Raw genomic sequence first — 23,365 nt, 5'->3', positions numbered from 1 at the left:
AGTGCTTCCATGTTTCACCCTGCCCATTCTGTTATGAAAGTGATAATCTCTAGCACCAAGACAGTGATAAAGAGGTAGGAGAAGACAAAGTGAGAAAGAAGCACTAACATCTTAAGACATTACAGCTACCAAACGATGGTTTCAAGGCACTGTTCTTTACACTTACTGAAACTAAATTTTCTTCCACAAATGGAGTTAGCATATGTGAGCGAAGGGTAACCATGATGTCATTGAAGTCCAGCCCAGTTATCATACCAATTTTATTTTTGTCCTTTATGGAAAAGGCTTGCCTGGCATGTTCTGACTGCAGCTCCTAGAATGCATATTCAGAAACAGCAGATTAGAAGCAAATTCTATAATTCCATTTTCATATTCTTACAGCTTACCTCAATATGTCTGCGTAGGTAGACCACAGTACAACTGCCATTTAAAACTAAAATGCCAGCTCAACTGAAACAAGAAGCCTGCACATTGATTCTACCCATAGATTCATTCCTTGGTCAAAGAAAAGCCTCAATTCAACTGTAAGGAAATAGCACTTTCACTAAATGACTTGGGAAATAAACTTCACATACCTACCTCCTGCTATACATTCCTTTATTAAATAGTTAACTGCTAGAGAAACTTCAAAGATGCAAAATGAGCTGATTTCCTACACACTCAAGATGAAACATGACAAGGCTATTATAAACTAACTCATTTAAAAGTACTTGAAAATAAACAGGAGGACAGTGAAGATTACGTAATATAGATTTAGACTGCCCCCAAGAGCTACCTCCCATAATGTCAGAAATGGTCACTCATTTCAGGCAATTTAAAACTGCTATACAATCTGTAAAAACCTTTATATAAAGCATACTGCAGTAACCTAACCTTAAGATAATGATGGTTGTAAATTCTACATCCAGAAAAAGTTGTTTCCTTATATTCAAGCAAACAATAAAGCATACTCAGCTATCGATTCAGACTTCTAGAAGCAGTAAAAATAATAACCATGTTCTGTAAGACAGTAAGAGGGGGGCAAACTATCTAGCTTGCATCACCTTTACAGTGATTTCTCAAGTCTTCTGACTTCAAGATCAAGGTTTTCTAGATCACAGTGAACAAGCCTACTCTGATCCAAACGCCAGAAAATTGTCTTAGATCAAGTAATGAAAACAACCTGATATAAAAGGAGAGGCAATGATATCTAACCTGTGCACATACTGAAATTGCCACAGTCCATACTACCCTTCTCTGCCAACGGTTTTTATTATATGATGACAGGAAGAGGTTACTGTATCTTGCATGATACTCTCTGGGAACAATACAAACTGAAACAGATATTTGTCATTTCCCCCTGGGTTCCTAACATTAGATTCTTCTCACTAGCAGTCTTAATTTTTTTCTGCACTAGTGTCCCAAATTCATGCCTGGGATCACAAAATATGCAGTCCCAAATGCATGACACAATTTATTCTTTGAAAGTAACTTAAAAGTTATACTGCAGCATTCACAGAATCACAGAATGGTAGTGGTTGGAAGGGATCTCTGAAGATCTAGTCCCACCCCTCTGTGCACAGCAGTGTGTCCAAGCAGGTCTTGAAAGTCTCAAGAGAAGGAGACTCCACAATTTCTCTGGGCAGCCTGTTCCAGTGTTCCACCACCCTCACTGTAAATGTTTTTCCTTATGTTTAGACAAAACTTCCTGTGTTCTAGTTTGTGCCCAACTGACCTGTCTTGTCACTGAGCATCACTGAAAAGAGTATGGCCCTATCCTCTTAACATTTGCCCCTTAGCTATCTAAAAGTATTTACAAGATACTCAGATTTTTTTTCTCCGGTCCTAGGTCTCAGCACCTCCTTGTGATGGAGACACTCCAGTCCCTAATCATCTTTGCAGCACCTTGTTCAACTCTCTCCAGTAGTTCCCTGTCTCTCTTAAAAGGGAGAGGCTGGAACTGCACAAAACACTCCCTGTGTGGCCTCACAAGGGCAGAGTAGAGGGGCAGGAGAACCTCCCTTGAAATGCTGATCATATGCTTCTTAATGCACCCCAGGACCACTGGCCTTGGCCCCAAGAGCACACTGCTGGCTCATAGACAGACTGTGCCAAACTCTAGTATCTTGATTTACAATACAGACTTCAGATAGTATCTAGTTAGATGTGGTGTTTTTTTCCTAGAATCTGCTTTATATCTATTGTTATCCTGGAAAATAATTACAGGTGATATCAAAGCACATCTATCACTCCCTACTTTTAAGACAGTATGTCCAAAATCATTTTGTACTGAAAGCCAGCTCTGGAAATGCTTAATTTACTTTTCTTCAGGTCTAGTAGACAGAAAACTCTGGTGATCACTAATTTATGGAATTCAGTATAATTATGTACAACACTGCAAACTCCTCCTCATTAATTACGATACAAATTCCTCCTATTTTCCTCTTCCTCCATCCTTTGTAAGTGATGCCTTCCTTCTTTCTAGTTTAATGTTCAATTTATAACACGTTATTAGCAGAATCTAGTTCGAGGAGTGAGATGCTTCAAAACTAAGACTTTTATATGGGAGGTTATATAGTTAACAGCAATCCTTCTCTGGTAGAAGTTAGTTTTGCCATTAAATTTGTATGACAGAAAAAGTAGACCCTAAATTCAGTTTAACAAAAATCAGTAAAATGGTTAGTTTCATAAACAGTATATTTAGCCCCATTCTTTTATCGGATGGTATTCAAGCTAAAGTACAATGGAGAAATAACAGTTCATCGTAACTGTTAGGATTAGAATCACGTAGTGACTATGACTACCATAATAAACTCAACATTTATATTACTATTAATGTACTATTAGAAGCAAAAATTAATTTCAGCCCTGCTTTGGAAGAATGTTAATAACTGACCTGAAGAAACTGAGTGAACTCTGAATAGTTAAGGTGCTTCTTCCTGTTATGTCCAAAATGCATTCGAATGAACTCACAGTCCCAGTTGAAGGGGATTTGAAGATGAATAACAGTTTGTTCAAATATTTCTTTGACATTTGCTTTGGGAGAGGGAAAAACAACAAGTAAGCTTTGGGTCACAGTAAATCTACAAACATTCCAGGAAGCATACAGACAAATTATATTACAAGCAGTTGTTTCAGGAAGTGTTTTAGTTTGCTAAGAGTAATTGCTAACCAAACCTTTACAGCCCTGTGTAAGAACACCTTTTTGACACAACATGATGCTTTTTGCATTACTGCATAAAACCTTCGAGTGAGTGTTTTACTCATTTTTAATTAAGAAGCAATTTCCCTCATATATAACAAATAAGAGCCATTTTGCATTCTGATTTAAAAATCAACAGTGGTTCTCTGTCTCTGCTAGGAGTCAAATTAAGCCCTTTATCAAGAGCACGTATACCTGCATTGCAATCTCATGCAGTATTTGTCATACTAAGTATGGTTTGATTGAAACTTGATTATTACAATCACACTGTATGAATATGTCTACTGAAGATAGGTATAAGAAATGCTATCTAAAACATATCATTAACTCAGCAGAAAGCACCTTATTAAAAGCTCTTGATAAGGTCTTAGCACAAAAATCAAATCCTATAAAACATAATTGGTAGTCACAGTTATTAAAATGTTTTAAGATAAGTGAAGATAGAGATGTCCTCTTTTAAATGAAGCAAAGAAAAAAACCTGTCATTTCAGAACATGGAATTCTTTGTATGTACACTGTACAGCAGAAATGTCAATGCCAAACGTATTATCAGAATTCAGTAAAAAATCTTGTCTGAAAATGGTTTATTCATCGACAGCATTGCCATGCTTCAAAACAAGCAGATTATCCAGGCACATAAACAGCATAACTGGACATCTATTCATACCACATGAACAATTTTCAAAATCTGCCTCAATCTATCTGAATTGTTTTTATCAACTAACTTGAGTCTCCTAACAACCAAAACAAAATGTGACATGTAGCTCAAATGTAAAACAAAGTATAAAATAGTTTAGTTGAAAACACATCTCCTCTTTTACAGGTTTAAATGGTTCTGCTAAAATACAAACTGCAAAGAGGTTAAATATGATTTGGTAACTCCATCAAGAGCTCTTTACTTGGAGTAAATATACTGCTTTCTCTACGTTTAAAGACTATTTGATTCATTCATGCTTTCAATTCTATAGCCATTCTACTAGTTCTAGACCAAATCTAGGCAACTCCCTATATGGTTTATCTTTTCAGTGAGGAAAGGAAGGGGAATATTCAGGATAAATGTGTCTCTGAAACACAGAAAGGAGGATACCTTGGCTTTATTATCTGCTTCACGGTCAATTTGGGATTACATCTTCAAAGGGCAGATTATGGATACTAAGTGATTTCGTAACTTAGTCCTTACCTAAAGGTCAAACAGTATAGTCAAAACCCTGCAATTTAAATCACTTTCCACTGCAATATATGCTAAAAGAGTTGTACAATTAAGCAAGAAACTTGACAAATGATCCTAACTGTCTGTAACTGTCCACAGGTATCTATTCTATGCAAGGTGGGGGTTAAAAAAAATGAGAGATAAAGCACCCAATACAGAGTGCTAAACAATTTGATTTTGCCGTACTTCCTTCCCCATTGCTGGAGACCACAAAACCAGCAGATGGAAATATAAATTCCTCACCTACCACTGATTCACTGCAGCTTCTGACCACACTACCTAGAGTCTTCATGTACTAAAAACCTATCAGTGCAGCTCACTACTGAGCTTGCAAAAGGGCACCGAACTATGAACAGAAGACAGGCCTGCTTAATTGTACTGACTGGCTTGTTTACTAACACACAAACAGGGTGTTAAGTAGTGACTACTCACACATCTGTAAAACTGAGTTCTAAAGAAAACTTAGGAAAGAACGTGCCAAAGTAGCCAGCACATTTAATTTGTATTTTTAACTGTTTCCAATGTTGCCTTCTTTTAACCTTAGAGAAACATTCATACAGATTCACTATAGAGTTTTCCCAATTACTGAGACTAAGGCCCCTGGCCTTTTCATAAGTTCTCATTCAAGCATTTAAGCGTATACTAACAACCAACAACTGGTTTCCTATGCTACTGATTTTTTTCTTCTTAAAAATGTTTACAACTAGTTGTCAACACACCTCAAGCTACTTCAGCACAGAAAAATAAAGCTAGTAACTTAATACATTTATAAATTATATAGTTGAGTGTACTTGAAGAATCCTAGTATCCAGATTAGCCTGTTGCTTCTCTGAAAATTGACGTGCCTTATCAATTTTTCTTGCCTAGGTAGATAAGCATGTTATCTAATGCTTAATTAATTCAATGTTGGCTTTACTTATGAAACATTTGGGGCACAGCAGTAAAATCATGTCCCTAGTGTGAAAAACTGACACAGTTAAAACCACTGAAACTCTAAATATAATTTTCCAAAGCCATTTGAGATTTTCAAACTTACCTAGATAAGCACTAGAATTTGGTACTTCTACTCAAGAGCAGCAATGCTTTCTTCACAACATATCAGGAATACCATTTAATCCAATTTTGCAGGCTATTCTCTTAAAGGAAATAGCCATCACAAGAACTCACGTGTTAAAAAGCAAACAGTTGTGATCATCACCTATACTTTTACCACTTTGAAGATTATCAAGTCTTATTTTTGGTTTATTGTTTTCACAACAGAAGCAAAGCACTGACAAAAACAACAACAAAAATGTAACATCAAGGTACAGGTACTGGGGGTATTTGCTTGTTGGTTTGGTTTCTCTCTCTCAGTCGAAACCCAGTAATGCTTCTAAATTAAGATAAACTGCAAGTACTTCAGATTTCCAACTGAGCTATTCTGCAGGGGGCAAACAGAAAATTCTCTTTAAACCCTGCCATTTTAGTATGACATTTTACAGAATGCATTCACTGTCCCTGTTGATACATGCTGCTCATTTACTAATGTCTTTTCCTACTCCTTGCTCACCTTTTCGCAGTGAAATTCTTTCCTACTGAGTTGATAACTTTCTTTCCAGGCTTATAGCAATGCATTTTCTTCTCAGATAGGCATACAAGTCAGCAGCCTGATGACATACTCAACTTACCATCAGCCGCAGGGACAATAAACCTACTACTCTAGTGCACTACTACATTACCTCCAAGGCAACCTGCATTCTCTCAAGACTGCTTCAGAATTTTCCCACCCAATCATTTTAAACAAATTATAGATGCCTGGAGCAGCTATCTACAGGCAGCATACACGACTGGCTCAACATCCATCAAACATCGTTACCTAAGACATAGGTAACGAAAACGATGTAAGAAAAACAGAATCTGCAGGCAATACTGAATTTCACAGAAGGAATAAAACTTTAAGTTATAAACACTATAGTCTTGTTGAAGGCCCATGGTGGGGGTGAGTTCACTACCTCAAACAAGCCTTCCTAAATTTTGACTTATCAGCTCCCAAAGAAGCCAGTGGAAACCTCAATTCCAGTGCCATCATTAACAGTTTGTACCAGTGATGGAACACCTATCATACTTGTGAGAGACTCAAAATATAAATCTGATAGTTTTAAGTACCAGCATAACTATGCTAAAGGTTTGTTGCTTAATAGGGTTGGGGTTTTTTAATCTGTTTACTCAGTCATCTAGAGTCTCACTTGTACATATTTCAGCCTTTATGTACATTAGTATATTCTGTGTTGCTATTTTTCCCTTTCTGATAACAGCAAATTCTACATATTTCTACTTTCAAGCACAAAATATCACAGTTAGAGGCAGAAAGACTTTTTTTTAAAATCACCTGATGCAACAGAAGTATATTCAGAGTGATCAAAATGTAAATAATGCAATTCTTACTCTGACATGAGAGCAAAGTGGCAAGTGGCAGGAAAAGTGAGAAAGCTAAACTAGAATAGCTCCATTGTATTTCTACTCTTATTAGTGATTAGTGATTCTGTCTAAGGTTCATGACAGACATAATGACAAATTGTCAATACGGGTAATTTTTTAATGTGTAGTTCTTCTATTCTGTTCCCTCTTGCTGAACTATGGTTTTGAATTTAACACTCTATTATTATCACTGTAAAAAACGAGGGGCTCCCATCCTGCACTGCTCACAAATGTTTAAAACTGATTTAAACCTGAATCATACAACAGGAAAGAAAATAAACCCAAGCAAATCAAGACAAAAAAACATGAGGACCAAAGTCATAAAATACACTGATGTTTCCTAGAGTATCTGCATGTGCTAGGTAAAACACGTCTTGAAAGTAAGCAACTAACATATGACTACTAGGAAGCAAACACCAGCCCTAGTTCTAGCAAACCTGATAAAACTTGGTGTTTTTCTTACAGCCTCAGATCTGTAGCCACGTGATTCTGAGATTTTTTTTTTCTGTTTACATTTCAAATGTTTTCCAGCCTTTATGGTTGCAAATAATATTTTACAAAGCAGGAGTCTCAAGATTTAATCCAAATCCTAGCATTTTCAGTCCAATATGAAGTACCAGGGGTGATCCACGTTTCCTGAAAAATAACACTCAAAAGCAGATAATAACTTATATTCAACTCCTTTCTCTTGTACTTCTCACTCACCTTCTTCCAGTGTTCTCAAACTCTATGTCCTGATTAAGGGAAATCTGAACTTTCTCTCCCAGATTAAAATTTGCTTAAGAAAACAGATGGACAAGATTTCAGCATCACTGTATACCCACGTTATGAAACTATTACATTGATGTTTATTGTTTCAGTTCACCAATCATGGTAACTTTCACACTGGTATATTAGTAGGTGTCCCTCACTTTCCTAAGTGTCTTTTAAGAGGTCATCACATTCTGCAAAAGATTTTTATTAGATTTTGAGATGTAGGATGTTTTTTAAAGTCTTATGTTCAGTTACATAAATTATCTCCAAAATAATGTAAAAATTCAGAATACAAAAGAATCATGAACATGATGGCAGTAAAATTCTTTTTAAAATCTCATTATTTGATCTCTAGCTCTAACTAAAAAACTGTCTGTGAAATTCTCCAGTTTATCAGAGAATGGCTTTCTTTGTGGTGACTGTACAAGGAAGAATAGCCAGAAAAAGCCTTGAATTGTACATTCCAATTAAAAGGCATACAGTCCAGATCATTGTATGGTTTATCAAAGGGATAAATTACAAAGAACCTTTTTACTTTCAAGTTAGACAACCTATCTTTAAGAGATAGTCATAGACTTCAACGTTCAACCACAGTAAGAATTATCAGCTGACCTTGAAGCAAAACAAATCACTTATCACTGTTACCATTTAAATATTCCACAGTTAAAGCATTATTATAGGGGCTCATCTGCAATACATTTCCCATAAAATATTCACCTAGTTATCATTTATGAAGGCATATAAGAATTTAACCAGGAAACAAAATGCTTTTTTTCCCTATTTCTCCATTATTAGAAAGACATTTAAACTATACCATCACTGTATCAATGGATTATTAAAATAGTCATTTTACTGCTTTTTATTCACCAAGGTGATACTAAGACCAGCACAGCTGAAATGTGAAATACTCAGGTGACCATACGGATTGTTCATATAAAGTAGGTCCAATGTCATGTTCTAGCAAGGGACCTACTATACAAACATTACAGCATACTATCTGCAGATTTATGGCAGTTACTCATATAGGATTTCTGGATGTCTAAAACTCCTGGAAAAATGTTCCAAAGTAGTAAGAAAGTAGATGACACTGAAGTGACAGAAGGCTTCCTGTTTCAACAATCTCAATTAATATAAAATAGTGCACAAAGATATTGTATTTCTGACAAGTATTTCTACCAAATAGTTTCTAAAGAACCATTAATTTGTGTCCTCTTCCATTTTTCAGCTTCTAAGACAGTAATACAATTTAACTAGTAGTTTCCTCATTGGAGAGTTGGAAGTTAAACTTGAAGCGACAAGTGGAAGACTGAGGCTAAAGACCACAAGAAACTAAAGTGCTCAAGCATGGTACAAGCCTATTGTCAGTAAACAAATCCTGAAAAGGAAATGTAAACCTAACTGGAGCAGCTTGCTTTCAAACAGAGGCAGCTACAAAACCCAGCAAGCAAGTATACTTAACTTTCTCCAGATAATTGAAACTTTGATTAGATCAGGACGATTTTTTGAAAATGAGTATGATACCCATAGTCATACCCAAACAACTTTGAGAGATTATCTCCAGTAAGGCCAACACTGGGTTCAAGATACCGAACCTGATTCTGTGATCCAGTCTCCAGCATCTCTGTTTCTTGTCTAGATGCACAAAAAAACCTCAGTAAAACCATGTCACTTCTGACAAACTTACTGGCTTGAGTTAGCTTTGGAATCAGTGCAATCACATCCACATAGCATCACATCTGAGACACAAAATCTTATTTGATCTCATAACCAACACGGTTTATCCACAGATCTGAGAAAGTCTTACAAAAGGAAGCCAAACTGTCTGACAGCAATTTTCCTATCAATTAGCTAAACTTACTCTAATTCAATGTATTTCTAATAATTCATTACTTGTATATGTTTCTACAAAACAAAATTCTGTGCCTGTTTATGTGGTGTGAAAGAGTGCAGGACTCATCTATCAACCAGCCTCTACAGGCCACAAGACTGACTTGTAAATTGACTGCAGTTACCAAATTCTGAGCATCTCATGTATTATCATTACAATTTTTCCCACATGCATTAATTTGTATGACATGCCTATGAAGTAAAAGTAAGTAGCCTGTGTTAAAAACACCAACAACAAAAAGCAGCAGTAAATGTGGAAGCTATGGCACAAAAATATGTCCAACTGGTATATTATATATAGTAATAAATGCAATTTGATTAATTTTGTAAAACCAAGAAACCAATACTAAATTTTAAATTCCCTAAAGAGTTTCCTGTTCAAGATTTAACAGCCTTATAAAAATAAATCCAGTGAAAAAGATATAGGAAAAAAATTATCAGTTTAACAGTTTGTCTTGAGTTCTCTTAGCCTTTAATAAATGATGTGCTCGTAAAGTAACAATCCTTCATCTGAGGAATCTGTACACAATCTGATATTACTTCTTGTTCACGTATGAAACCAGCTATTTCAAATGTGTTCATGAGAGCTACAGAGTGCATATCCCTGTTTTGTGAGATTATTAAATATTCCACCATTAACAGAAGTTCTTTTCAAGATTTTTGTATCCAAATTGCTCAGTACTCAATCATTCACTTAATGTTATTTAAGACCATAAATCTAGTGGTTTGTTTCCATAAAAAGACTTTTTTCTTTTTAAATGAGTTGCAACAGTTTTCATAAGAACAAAATGGTACAAACAGAAAGTGGTTACAAATTCAAGAATAGTTTGTATTTTCTTTATTGAGAGCTTTATTCTTTTAGATCGAAGTAACATTTCATTCTCATTTCATTAAAATTCTTATCATTGATTAATCTAATTTTCATAAATATATGAAGTTTTTAAAATAGAACCTAGTTATCCTTAAACTGCAGTGTTAGTAACATTTATTTAGCAATATTATAAAGCAATATAGTTAGCCTAAAAACGTTACCCAATTACTAATTTCTATGATTAGGAAAAAAAAACAAACCCAAATAACTTAAAGGCCCTATTTTCTTCCTAATTTTTCAAATATATGATCTAGCTGGAAGTTACAGTCATAACATTACAGAATTTCTGCTCAACACTAAACTAGTAATTCAAAAGATTAGACCTTCTTGATTTCTATATTGACCTCTAATTATATCTAGCAATTCTTCAAAGGCACATAGAGATACAGAACACATTTTAGAAATCCCTCATCACTGCAGGAGTTCAAAAGACCATGATGGAATTTTACTCAGGATGACACTGAACAAACCAGCATTGTATTAACTACTTCAGGAACATGAAAAATCTTGATTTAAGACAGAGCAAAATGTATTTTGCCTCTGTGTACTTTTAAAGCTTGTTTCACTTGAAAGAAAAAAAAAGTTTTACTCAAGCAAACTCTTAGGAAATCAGTATGGTAATGTACAATGTGCATTTCTATGGACCAAACGGTGGTGTATAATTATAAGATTTGTACTATTATAATCACTTTCTTAAACTGTTTTTCTTTAGATATTCTTACCAAATGTTATTTCTCCATTGCCATTCTTGTCAAATAACTGAAAAGCAACAATGAATATTGCATCTGGAGTACACAAAACAGATTCAAATGCCAAAAATTCTTGATAGGAAATGAGCCTACAAAGGAAAATACAAAAGTTATGAAGATTTCAAAAATTATTCACAATACCAATTATTTTTTTTGTTTTGATGCTCTAGAAAACTGTATCATCCAATTATGAAAACACAATTATAATATAAAAAAAATTAAGACTAATTTATTTATGTATTTATACTGCGAAAGAAAACCTTTTAACCCAAGTATAGGAATATGTTATACAATATACATATTTTCTTAAAATAACATATAATGTTCATAAAAACAAATAGGTTCAGAAAAAGTTATACTTTACTATGTATAAAGAAAAATACTACACTTTGAATATAACATGAACTGCATAAGTCACGTAATTGAAGACAAGAAACATACTATAAGAACATTTGGACATAAGGACAATTAGACATGAATAATGCAGGGAAGGATCTGAATGTAAGGTAAGATCTAAGCCAAGAAAAGATGAAGGATGTTGGCAGAAGAACAAAATCACATATCCATAAAGATATTTAGAGAAGGCATATACTGTGGCCTTTCTAGAATATTTCAAGCAAAAACCTTTTTGCTTTTAACAGCAAACTTGGTTTATTGAAACTACTCTGTGTTTTCATCCTTGCAAAAATAGATGACTTAGCTTGACTTAGAATATCTCATCCGGTTATAGGTTTCTTTATTTATTTGTTTGTGGAAATACATGAGGGGATATCTATCTTGGGATCAAATAAATTATCAGTGGGAATAAGAATTTTAATTTATTTTTTAAATTAAAAAAATACTCTTTCAGTAGATGCTATTAAATCAGAGACTATCACTGTAGATGGTACATTTTCCTAGAAAATTTACATGACTGGTCCAAATGTAGTATTCTTCATAGGAGTTCATACTGACTACTTCACACATACACTGCTTACTGCCAATGAGCCAAGTATACATTGTTCCCTTGAGGGAAAAAAAAAAAACAAAACCCAAGCCACATAATTTATTCATTTATCTACTCTGTGTCTCTTAAAGAACATATAAAGCAGGACTGAAATATTTTAAACAGGGTTATCACAGGATCACGGTATCACAGTCCATTAGAGGTTGGAAGGGACCTCCAGAGATCATAGAGTCCAACCCCCCTGCCAGAAGCAGGATCACCTAGCGCAGATCACACAGGAATGCATCCAGATGGGTTTTGAATGTGTCCAGAGAAGGAGACTCCACAATCTCTCTGGGCAGCCTGTTCCAGTGCTCCGTCACCCTCACTGTAATGAAGTTTCTCCTCATGTTGAGGTGAAATCTTCTATGTTCAATCTTGAACCCGTTGTTTCTTCTCTTATTATTGCGCACCACCGAAAAGCGATTGGCCTCCTCCACTTGACACCCACCCCTCGAATATTTATAGACATTGATCAGTCTTCTCAAGACTCAATAGCCCCAGGTCTCTCAGTATCTCTCCATAGGGGAGGTGCTAAAGTCCCCTAACCATCCTCATGGCTTTCCATTGGATTCTCTCCAGCAGTTCTCTGTCTCTCTTGAACTGGGGAGCCCAGAACTGAACACAGCATTCCAGGTGTGGTCTCACCAGGGCAGAGTAGAGGGGGAGAAGAACCCTCCTAGACCTGATGGACACACCTTTCTTGATGCAACCCAGGATACCATTGGCCCTCTCGGCCACAAGGGCACATTGTTGACCCATGGAGAATTTGCTGTCCACTAGGACTCCAAGGCTCCATGGAGCCACTTTCAGGCAGGGCAACCCCTAGTCTGTACTGGTGCCTAATGTTATCAATCCCCTCATCCAGGCCGTTGATAAAGATACTGAACAAAACTGGACCCGATACTGATCCCAGGGGAACACCACTGGCCACAGGTTGACTCTATGACACTGATGACCTTCTGAACTCTGTTGTTGAGACAGTTTTCAATCCACCTCACAGACCAACCATCTATGCCACATTTCTTGACCTTTTCTATGAGGATATTATGGGAGACGGTATCAAAAGCCTTACTGAAGTCAAAGTATGACTTCCACTGCTCTTCCTTCATCTACCAATTTGGTCATGGTCTATCAGATTAGTCAGGCAGGATCTCTCCTTGGTAAATCCATGTTGGCTATGTATGTTAGCATTCTTGCATTATACAGAAAGTATGGGAAAAAAAATGTAGTGATCTTGAAATTACTTGAGGTATGGCAAAATCAAAATTATCATATTCGTCACACTTTAGCCACAAAAATCAAAGATGTGAGAATGCTTCTTCAGATGCAAGGTCAATTTCATCCAAAATATGATCTGGATAAATAGCGGTTTAGAAACAGAATATCCTTTAAAATAATTGTAAGTACTGTAATTTCAAAATACACCTCACAAGCATAAACTTGACAGACAAATTCTTTCCTAACCAGGAAGCTTTATAACTGACAGAATCAAGTGATGATCTCTGTAGAATGCATTCGTAGAAACCTGAACCTGAAAGAAGGCGTCTTCTTTGCCTACAGCAAAAGGAAACAGACACATTCAATTTCCTTTTCATATATTCAACTTGCAATGCCTAAGAGCAGGGATATCCCCTGTGATCCTCCACTATCCATTAGGGCAGAGATAACAGGAGCTGGATTAAACACAATGATGGAGCTTCCTGTCCAATTGCTAATCAAGTACCATTCAGTGAACCTGCTGCATTAGTGTCTGGAACAATCTCAAATCACTCACATTTCATTTTATCTGTAACATTTATAAAATTTCTTTTCCCCTTATTTCTTCCATACGATTATCCTTCAAAAGCACACAAAGCCAGCCATGTGTTCACAATTCTTCTCTGCCTTTCCTTTTTTTCTACTACAACTTTTTGCTCTTCTTTCCCCACACAACATAGCTCTCAGATATTATCTATAGCTCTGCTGTGACTCTCCATTAGGTGACACATCAATTCTTTATTCAGGATTTAGCTTAAGAACACATTTCCAAATTTTAACAACCATATGTTGATTTTAAAAAAAAAATAAAAAGAGTACTCATCAACAAGCAATTAAAATAATTTTGAATGACTACTGGGAACAGAGAAGAAAATCTTTGATTTTAAAACTGCAATACCTTCTAATGCTAATTGACTTACATAACTGTGAAACTGGTTTTGACACACATGTACAAGTACACTGTTCAGAGAGGGTATTTATCCTAATTTCAAAACTAGTGCCTCTGGTCTGAAGATACAGGAACACTTACACGATAAATGAAATCCCATTGTATTACATAGCAGATAAGGCAGTTTAGACCAACTTGTAATTCTGAGCTCATTGAATTAATTCCTCAGAACATGCATTTGTAACAACGAGGAATAAACATTTTGAAAGTGAATCGTCATCTGTTTTAAAAAGTACCTTACAGTTCCGATAAAGCAAACCAGTCTTGTACTGCAGTAATGGGAGAAGGCACTCATATTCCAGAGAAGTTAAGGATCAAATTACCAACAGAAAAAAAAGAGTAAAACCCCATTTTTTCAAACATTTCTGCCCATTCCAAAATGTGGTGGGTTTTTTTTTCCTGAAGTGCCAAACGTAAACTTAAATGAAATAAAAAATATTAACAAAGTTACCAAGAACACTGAGTGATTATCTGAAAGGCAAGCAAGGCTAAGAGAATAATAGCAGATACAGAACACAAAAATAAATTAAAAAAAAAACAAACAAGAAAAACTTATATCCATAGGGAAAGAAACAAAAAAACCCAATCCCTCAATGTAAAGTTCTGTAGTAACAATAAAAGCAACTATTGATTTCTTACTCTCAGAAAGATCCTGTTATAAAACATTCAGAGGGGTTAGAATTAGGTATCTTTAAGGTCCCTTCCAACCCAAACCATTCTGTGATTCTATGAAGAAATGTACACCAAAGCTTTCAGAAAAACAAGACATTTCACATGTTGGTTTACTAGTCATCAATTAGACTATTATTTCAACAGATACATATAAAATAGCCTTTTCAATCCCTACATCAAATAGGAGATCCTACGTTTCTTATTCATGTAAACTGTATACATCATATCCAATTTAATTTGTAAAGCACAGATATCATGCAAGCTGCTCAGGATACTATAGACACTAATAAAATATTCTAAAGCAAAATACAGGAAAATAAAAATAGTTTAAGTGATGTCAGAGGTCAGATTTAGACTCACAAATTGAAGGAATTTAAGGGACTTTTGATATAAAATAAATTACATTTAGATATATTTACAAATGTATTGTATACTGTTTTAACTGCAACTTTCCCTGTTTCCTCTATAAGAATACTCACTCTCTTCTACATCCTTGACCTGTTCTCTGATCCATCTTAACCTTCTCATTTTAACAATGTCTATGCTTCCTACTACAGTCCAAGGCCAAAACCAGAAGCCTGCACATAGCAAGAGAAAAGGTTCTTCTAACATGTGAGTTAGAGAGTACTACCTCACTGGAATGGCCATTACCATCTAAGAGCAAGTAATAGAATCTGTAAATTGAGTTCAAAAAACATTATACAGTGTATTCCTACATCTTCATTAGGCAAGCACCTTCCTCCTTCATAGAGTCATTACTGTCTCACAGCACTTTTAAAAGAGACCTCAGTGGTTTGACTTGAATTGCACACTACAGAAATAAGAAAGTGTTCCCATGCTTACATGTTTAATTATACATAATAAAGACTCTACAAAATATTTAACCATGGGCATGAGTATATAGAAAAGAAGTTTTTCAAGCCAATTATTCTACATTAATCTTATTTACAGTTCAATTTCCTCTGCATTTGCAGTAACTGTTAAAACACCATTAAAACAAATCTAAATTTAAAAAATGCAGGTTAAACATTGTATTTTTTCCCAGTTTCCAGAGATATATAGCCCACTGTATCTGAGAAAAAAACCCTTACTCTCTAAATAAGCTTAAAGTGTAATAAATAATGTTTTAGGAGATTAAATTACCAAAATTCATTCACTCATGCATTGACCAATGCACTATAAGCTTCTAAAGGAGAGCAAAATTCTCACCCATCCTTAGTTTGATCTGCTACTCCAGCCAACAGCTGCACTGTTTTAGGATTGTAGCGTGGATCTGTATGAAGTCCCAGGTATTTCTGAACAAAATCTTCTGGGGTCATATAATGCTCACCATCTTTCTCAACGCTGGCATACTAAAGATAAAAAACGAAACCACAAATCCAAAAATGAATGAATTTAGATGCTAATTATCAGTGATTACCAAACTAGTATCTTTAATGCATAGCAATTAAAATAGGGTGCATAACTGCCCACACATAACTGATCTGAAATTAAAGGATGTGATTAATCATGTTACTGTATTAGCTGTGTCCCACAATCTCATTATCCCTGTAGAATAGGGATATATAATAGTTCATATGACCAATATCTTCTAATATAAAAACAATTATGCATTTTCAGAAAGAGTTAGATAATTGCATACATTTATAAAAATTATAGCCATGCTGTAGCTTTCTATTTGCAACTACACTGTGAAAACACAGCACATAAATTTTATTAGAATTTCTAGTAGCAGATACTTTTCTGAGTAATTGTTCCTGATCATCATTATAATTAATTTGAAAAATGCGCATTTTTTATTTTCTCTTCTTGTGAGAAACAGACTTTCAGATCACTTTTTATCCTGTAAGTAATGGTTTGGCATTTTTCATTTAAGTAAAAATTCATAGAGATACATAAAGGATTTCAGTCAACTTGTATGTTTTGGAGTTTTAATTTTATTAAGTTTTCTAACAAAAATAATGAAGTATTAAGAAAACTAACTAAAATAACCAAGTACACCTTTATCATCCATATACCAAGACAACTGACAAGTCTGCATCAGTACTCTTACTGACAACTTTTCTGTTTCAAAGAATTATGCACTGTTTTTTAACTATAGGTCAACTTTAAATGTGCACTTCTTAGCATAAATTAAATTGCACATCCCAGCTTTCCAGTTATGCTGGGTAATATCAGTCTTGAACGTGTGGAGGCAAAAGCAAAAAGCATCGCAAGTTCTGAATAAAAGGGAAATACATTATTGAAGTTCATACCCCTCATACTTTGTTTCAAGGTGTTTTATATAGACTGCAAAGTTACACTATGTTTGCATCCTGGGAAAAAACGAAAGTAGCTCACAGAAGATGTCTACTTCCTAAACTACTGAAATCAAACCCAGTTTCATGACTGAGTTTGTTTCTCAGCATTTTTGCTCTCAAAATGTGTAAGCAAGCTTATTTAATAGTTTAAAATCCATTCGTTCTCTATTGTACAGTCTACTTGTACACGCAATGATTTAGATTCAGACCATCAAACATATACAAAAAATTGTGTCCATTCTCAGAAAATGAAGTTACACGGCTGCTTCATTAGAATTTTGATCTGCAACAAAATACTGACTTTTAAATTGATTTGCAAAAACATAATTCACCTTTCTAGGTTCTAGCTGTAAATTATGACTATGTAAGCATTCTCTGCAGCAAAAGAAATGCAAACGTCCCTCAAGACCCATAGTGCAACATCTGTAAAATTTAATTCAAACTTTGATGACCTTATCTTTATTTTGTAACTTTTCCATTATACACTGCAGTATCTTGATTCAGCTGACATATGTGAAAGAGCAAAAAAAAACCAGACTGCCAGGGACCCACAGGAATTAGAATATTAGCCATAAGACCTACACACAATACCTGTTAAGGTGTAACACTCCATTTAGATAAAGCAGATCATTCACATGTCTCGTGCTTCTGTCAGCTGTGTGCAACCCAACCAATTCAGTCAGGATGCTATTTCAGCATAAACGAGCTTGCACCAACATCAATACCTGCATATAAGCATTTCCTGTAGCTCTTCTGTAATGCCAGTCCCTCACATCTCCTCACCTTCTTCTACCCCATAGCTGTGATGACAGCTGTTTGGAAGACTGCACTATAAACCAGATTATTGAACCAATGCAGAATTAAATTATTTCCAGAAAAACAGGAACACAAAGCAGTGGACAGGAATCCATGTAATAAAACTACGGCTTCACTCAACTCAGAAAGGTTCTCTTCTCAGTCATACATGCAAGTGACTAAAATGTGTATTATGAAGCACAATTCTGCTGCAAGACATGCAATCCAAAGAAAGTTTTATGTAGAAAGGATCATCAAGCATGCAGGGTATGGAGCACATCTTCACGAATAACGTAATTCAACTGTATGACAGTAGAGTGCATATCAAAGACAGTCAAAATCTCAACAGATTTCCTCTGACAACAGTTTATCTGAGTTAATTACAAGTACTGAATTGTTTTACAGTAAAAACTGTGTGTGGGAAGTTTTGCTAAAAAATTTTTGAGACAAAAATAATTAACTGAGAGCTACAATCAGTTCCATATGAAAAGGTCATGGTATTTTTAAAGAACTTGGCAGTGAGTCAATAAATTAAGGCCTGAGAAAGAAGCCAGGCTATTTCATTTCAGCACGTATTTACATTTGTCCTCAAGTTATCTTTACACTATAAAACTTGAAGAGGCTTTTAGCACAAAATAAGCAAATGTAAAGTTTATCTTAATTTGCATCTATCAATTAAATCAATATTTTCCCATCTTGAACTCTATTACTTTTTAACATAAAATTCTTACTATACATTTATAGACTGTCTTAGGTAAGCACTTTGATGAACTTACATGAGACCTTTTTTTTCAAAACATCATCACATAATATAAACATAAAAAAATCCTCTCTAGTTGTACAATGGAGGTAGGTTATCACCAATTGCTCACAAACAATGCTTTCTTTGCAAAATTGGTTAGTTTTTTACCTTAAAGCTTTTTTATATCCCAGTGGTGTTATCTGGGTAGAGGAAAAGTACATTCCAAAACAAAAGAGACCTATGAGTACTACTAATACTTTTTTTTTTTAATTAAGCTAAGCTATGAGCCAGAGACTCAGGACATTCTGAAGGCAGAAAGAGGGATAAGTTTCTTGTATTAAAATCAGAAATTTAGTTTTGTTTCTTTCTCCGCCTTGCTGTAACAGGTTCCACTTACATTCAGTAGGCAGAGAATAATTTAATTATGTTCCCCAAGGGTTGACTGTATCTTGCCTAAGAAGGAAGGCTCAGTAAGTAATTTGTTGTTCTACATAACTCTTTCATCCTTCAGTGAATTTCTGTTTTGTTCTTTTATGATTACTACTGAAATCAATGGCTAGCAAACACCTGATTTATTTAAGATGGTGCATAAACATGCAATTTAAACCCCTGCATTGCATAGTTACAGGATTACATAGTAATAATAGCACCTCTTTTTAATACAAATAAAATATAATACTTTAAATTTTAAAATTATTTTAAAATATATACACATATCAAGGTTGAGAAATTCTAAAAGATAGAGATATATAATGTCTCCATTAAGATAAAACTTAAACTGGATGGATGGAGGACACACATCACCCTAGAGGATATACATGAACAGAAGGAAATTTAAGTACACTCTCTATGAATAAGGTGGATGACGAAGAGGTCTAGAGTTCACATCTTCCCTTTCACTCACTTCTAAGAGAAGCCAAATTTAGGAAGGAATGCATGACCTTTAGCTGAAGCTCACAGAACAGGCCAGCACTCTCATCAAAGAGCACAGTCTATCTGACCCCTCATATGTGTACCACTAGCGACATTTCACAACAAGGCTTTCTACAGCTTAGTCTTGAAAAGAGTGGGTTTTCCTTAGATTTTTTTTAAAGTCTGCAATTAAGTTTGCTTGCTACCTGTCAAAAAAAAACCCCACAATTTCAAACTCAATTATAATCAGACATAATCCAAAATAAAATCCTTCTATGCCAGCGGTGTCTCTGTTTCTCTCTTCTCATTGCAAATCTCAGATACTCAAGAGAAGACTGGAGAGCTTTCATTTTTTTTCTTTCCTCAGAGAACAAAAAAATCCACAACTTAATTTGCATGTTTCTTTGAAGATTACAAGACAGACATGGAGAAGACAGAAAAGTGCTTCTAAAACCAGACTGACTGCTTTCTAGGTCACTAAAACATGGACTGTCAGAGAGTCAATTTCAAGATCCAGTTGTACAATGTTCTCTCTCTTTTCCCTCTATGATCAAAATTGAGGACTTCAAACAATTACTTATTTCCAGAAGCAAGCACTTCTAGTGGCTGGAAGTAGAGAATAAAAAAATCCACACTTACAAGTTGAATAGAATATTTTGACACCACATCTCACTTTTTGCAATGAAACATGCAAAAAGTTGGAAAATAGCCATGTGACGTTCTAGAACTGCCTATTTTTATATTTTGTTTATATTTTGGATCATATTTTCATGTTGCTCATTCTATTAATATTAATGCCATTAAATTATTAAAATTAACTCTATTAATACTGTATTTCTTATCTACAAAAACTAAACAGCATGTCAACAATAAATGAACCTTTGATGGAAGACCTTCAATAGAAACTATATGCTGGGCTTTCACAGTTTGATTCCAACATTCTAACTTTTCATACTCCAGCAGTGTTACCGCTATTGTAAGCCAGTATGCCAAAGTAAAAACCCACCAAAATTATGGTTGGGATATTAACTCCTCTGTTTCAGGCAAAAAACTATGAGAAAATACTGTAGGACCAAAAGATACAGGTCAAAGATTAAGTAATCAATTTTATTATTTATGGTATTAAATCTAACATTTCACGTTATATTCCTTTGTTTTTCATGGAAGAAAGCTTCTTGAGTATGTTCGGTAATACTTAAGACAAAGGGAAAAGAACAAAAGGTATTTTAATGATTTTTGAAGTATCAGTAGCCCAGCTACAAACCTAAACCATAATTGTTATTCCATCTGCCTGATTCAAACCCTACTGTTAAAGGTTTTAGGACTGATTGATTTTTCTTTCAGACCATGCTATAACTAAGGAGAGTGGAAACAGCTTTATACTGTTATTTATATATGATAATTATATGGCAATCTGGCGGGTAATTTTATGAAATGTACCAATCATAACAAATACATTTTCATTTATTAAAAAAATATGTGCATCCATTAGGAAAAGGAACAAGGACAAAGCATATAGTCATGGAAGAAATTTTTTTCAAATCTTTCAACAATGTACTTACAAAGTAACAGTTCTGGTTATAATTGTTTTATAGGAAATCAGAAAATACTTCAGAAAATTATTTAAGACTATCATTTTGAAACGGTTAATCATGAGTTCTGTCAGGAGCAGTTTCTCCTCACTGCCTGTTGGCCATTTCAACACTGTTGCCTGCAAAGTGAACTTTCAAGTGTCCCACAGCACGACATGTGTATGATGCTATGGCAAACTGCTGGAAGGGCAAAAAAATACAAGTCTGTCAATCAAACAACATTAGACATCTCATTTTACCTGCAAGAAAATATTTCGTAGTTCAGCAGGATCCGCCCTTTTGGTGGATTGCACCTGTAAACACAAGCAAGTTAATGCTTCGCTGGCTCGGCTACTAACAGCGCAGATAACACCTGCCGTGCACGCTGATAAGGGCAGCAACACAGGTCTCTTATCTGACCGGCGGCGAGAACCGCAAACATGACCCCGCGGTGTTTACAGCGGGGCTCCATCGTGCTGCTGTGCTGGTGACAGCTGTCAGACCGCGGAGCTGCACCGGGCTGCCGTGTCGGTGATAGGTGTCAGATCCCGGGCTGCCTGCACGACGCGCGGCGCCGCGGGTCCGTTAAGGGCCCTCTGTCCGCGCCCGCTGGGCCAGGCCGCGCCTGGCCCTGCCCGCCCCGGGGCTCCCCGTGCTCGCAGGACCCTGGGCTCGCGCGTCCGCGGTCTCACCACTTCACCTCAGGAGGAGGTGGCAAGCCACGCCGTGCCACCCCTTCCCCGGCTCGCCCCACCATCCCCCCCCCCCACCGGCAGCTTCCCCTGGCCCCCCGGAGGTCTCCCACAGCAGCAGTGGCTGCCTTCTCCTGTCGCCCGCTATCCCCAGGGCCGTCCCGCGCGGGTAGGCACCGGGTCCGCCCGTATCCTCCTGCGACAAGCGACGGAGGGATAGAGTCACCTTGACCGCCATGCTGCACCCGGCGAGGAGAAGGAGGAGGAGCCGCTCGCCGCTACCCACCCGCCGCGCCGCCGCAACAGCCGCCGCCTAGGCGCAGCGTTGTAGTAATGAGCGCCGCGCCCTGCCCTGCCCTGCCCTGCCCGACCCGACCCGGCCTGCTCCCCTAGGCGGGCTCCCCTCAGCGGCCGCCGCAGGTCTCTTAAGACAACGAGAATGGAGTGGAACCCACGAGTACCAGCCGTGGCCCTACCTCCTGCCCGCCTGCTCTCGGCCGGGCCCTCGGCGGGCGTCCAGAACACGAGCTAGCAGTCAACACGGGCGATGTTGGTTACCTACATTAGTGCGGTTTGGACGGTGCGTCACCCACCTCACCAAAGGCACCAGGAGCATGGTTGTAGGTCCTTGCCGGGAGCTGCTGGTAGCACCTCCATAGCTCAAACCTGAAATATAAAAATGCTGCTGAAACTCTTTGCTGCTGTTCACTTGATGGTCAGCAAAACTATACCTGTCGATACCAAGTGCTGAAACAATTTATAGACTGATACTCTGACAGCATAGCTGCAAGCAGGCAGTAGACCCATAGTTCAAACAGGCAAACTAAATAATCAAACAAAATAATCAATTATGGCTGAACTTCAGTAGTTTCTGACAAGCTCTTCTAATACTTTAGAAGTAGAGCATGATGCCCTGCTTTATACCTCAATTAAAAACATGCAGGCCAGAGGCTCAAGAAAGAAGAAATTTATACTTTGGGCAGTTGAACCACAGCAAGTGCTTATAAAATACAACTTAAATAATAATTCATGTTTTGTCTTGCTATACTAGTTCAAGGGTCCTACAAAATCTCTTACACATCACTGGAAAACAAGAATCACTTCTGGTTTACCTCAGATAACACAAGTGATACGAAACTACAGTAGAGAGTTTATAATGGTAGTCACAAAACAATGACATACATCTCTACATTTTAAACAGCTGTTTTCTCTACAAAGAGATACTTATCTTGGGTCAAGAAAAACTTCCTTAAGTTCACATACATATGTGCCTATGCGCCGTCTGACAGCAGAAATAATTTTGCTACGAAACTTCCTGGTTTTTCTCAGTGTAATAGTGGTATTGAGCCATAAGGTCTGTATGAGAAGAAAGTGAAAGC

General features: G+C 36.4%; 1 protein-coding gene across 1 annotated transcript in view; it reads right to left on the bottom strand.

Annotated features, from left to right (window-relative positions):
- SLC25A12 (solute carrier family 25 member 12) overlaps positions 1-22,602 on the bottom strand; it is a 47,844-nt gene extending 25,242 nt beyond the window's left edge. The window contains exons 1-6 of the mRNA XM_054381414.1: positions 22,580-22,602; positions 21,555-21,608; positions 16,184-16,326; positions 11,082-11,197; positions 2,876-3,015; positions 167-313 (exon numbers count right to left, since the gene is read on the bottom strand). Coding sequence (XP_054237389.1) covers positions 167-313; positions 2,876-3,015; positions 11,082-11,197; positions 16,184-16,293 — 513 coding nt within the window. The 5' untranslated portion in view covers positions 16,294-16,326; positions 21,555-21,608; positions 22,580-22,602. The remainder of the gene's footprint in view (positions 1-166; positions 314-2,875; positions 3,016-11,081; positions 11,198-16,183; positions 16,327-21,554; positions 21,609-22,579) is intronic.
- Between the last annotated feature and the right edge of the window lie 763 nt (positions 22,603-23,365).

Source organism: Indicator indicator, chromosome 5 (genome assembly GCF_027791375.1).
Source record: "Indicator indicator isolate 239-I01 chromosome 5, UM_Iind_1.1, whole genome shotgun sequence".
Lineage (NCBI taxonomy): Eukaryota > Metazoa > Chordata > Aves > Piciformes > Indicatoridae > Indicator > Indicator indicator.
Note: the sequence above shows the minus strand (reverse complement) of the source record. Positions and strands in the feature narration are given on the sequence as shown.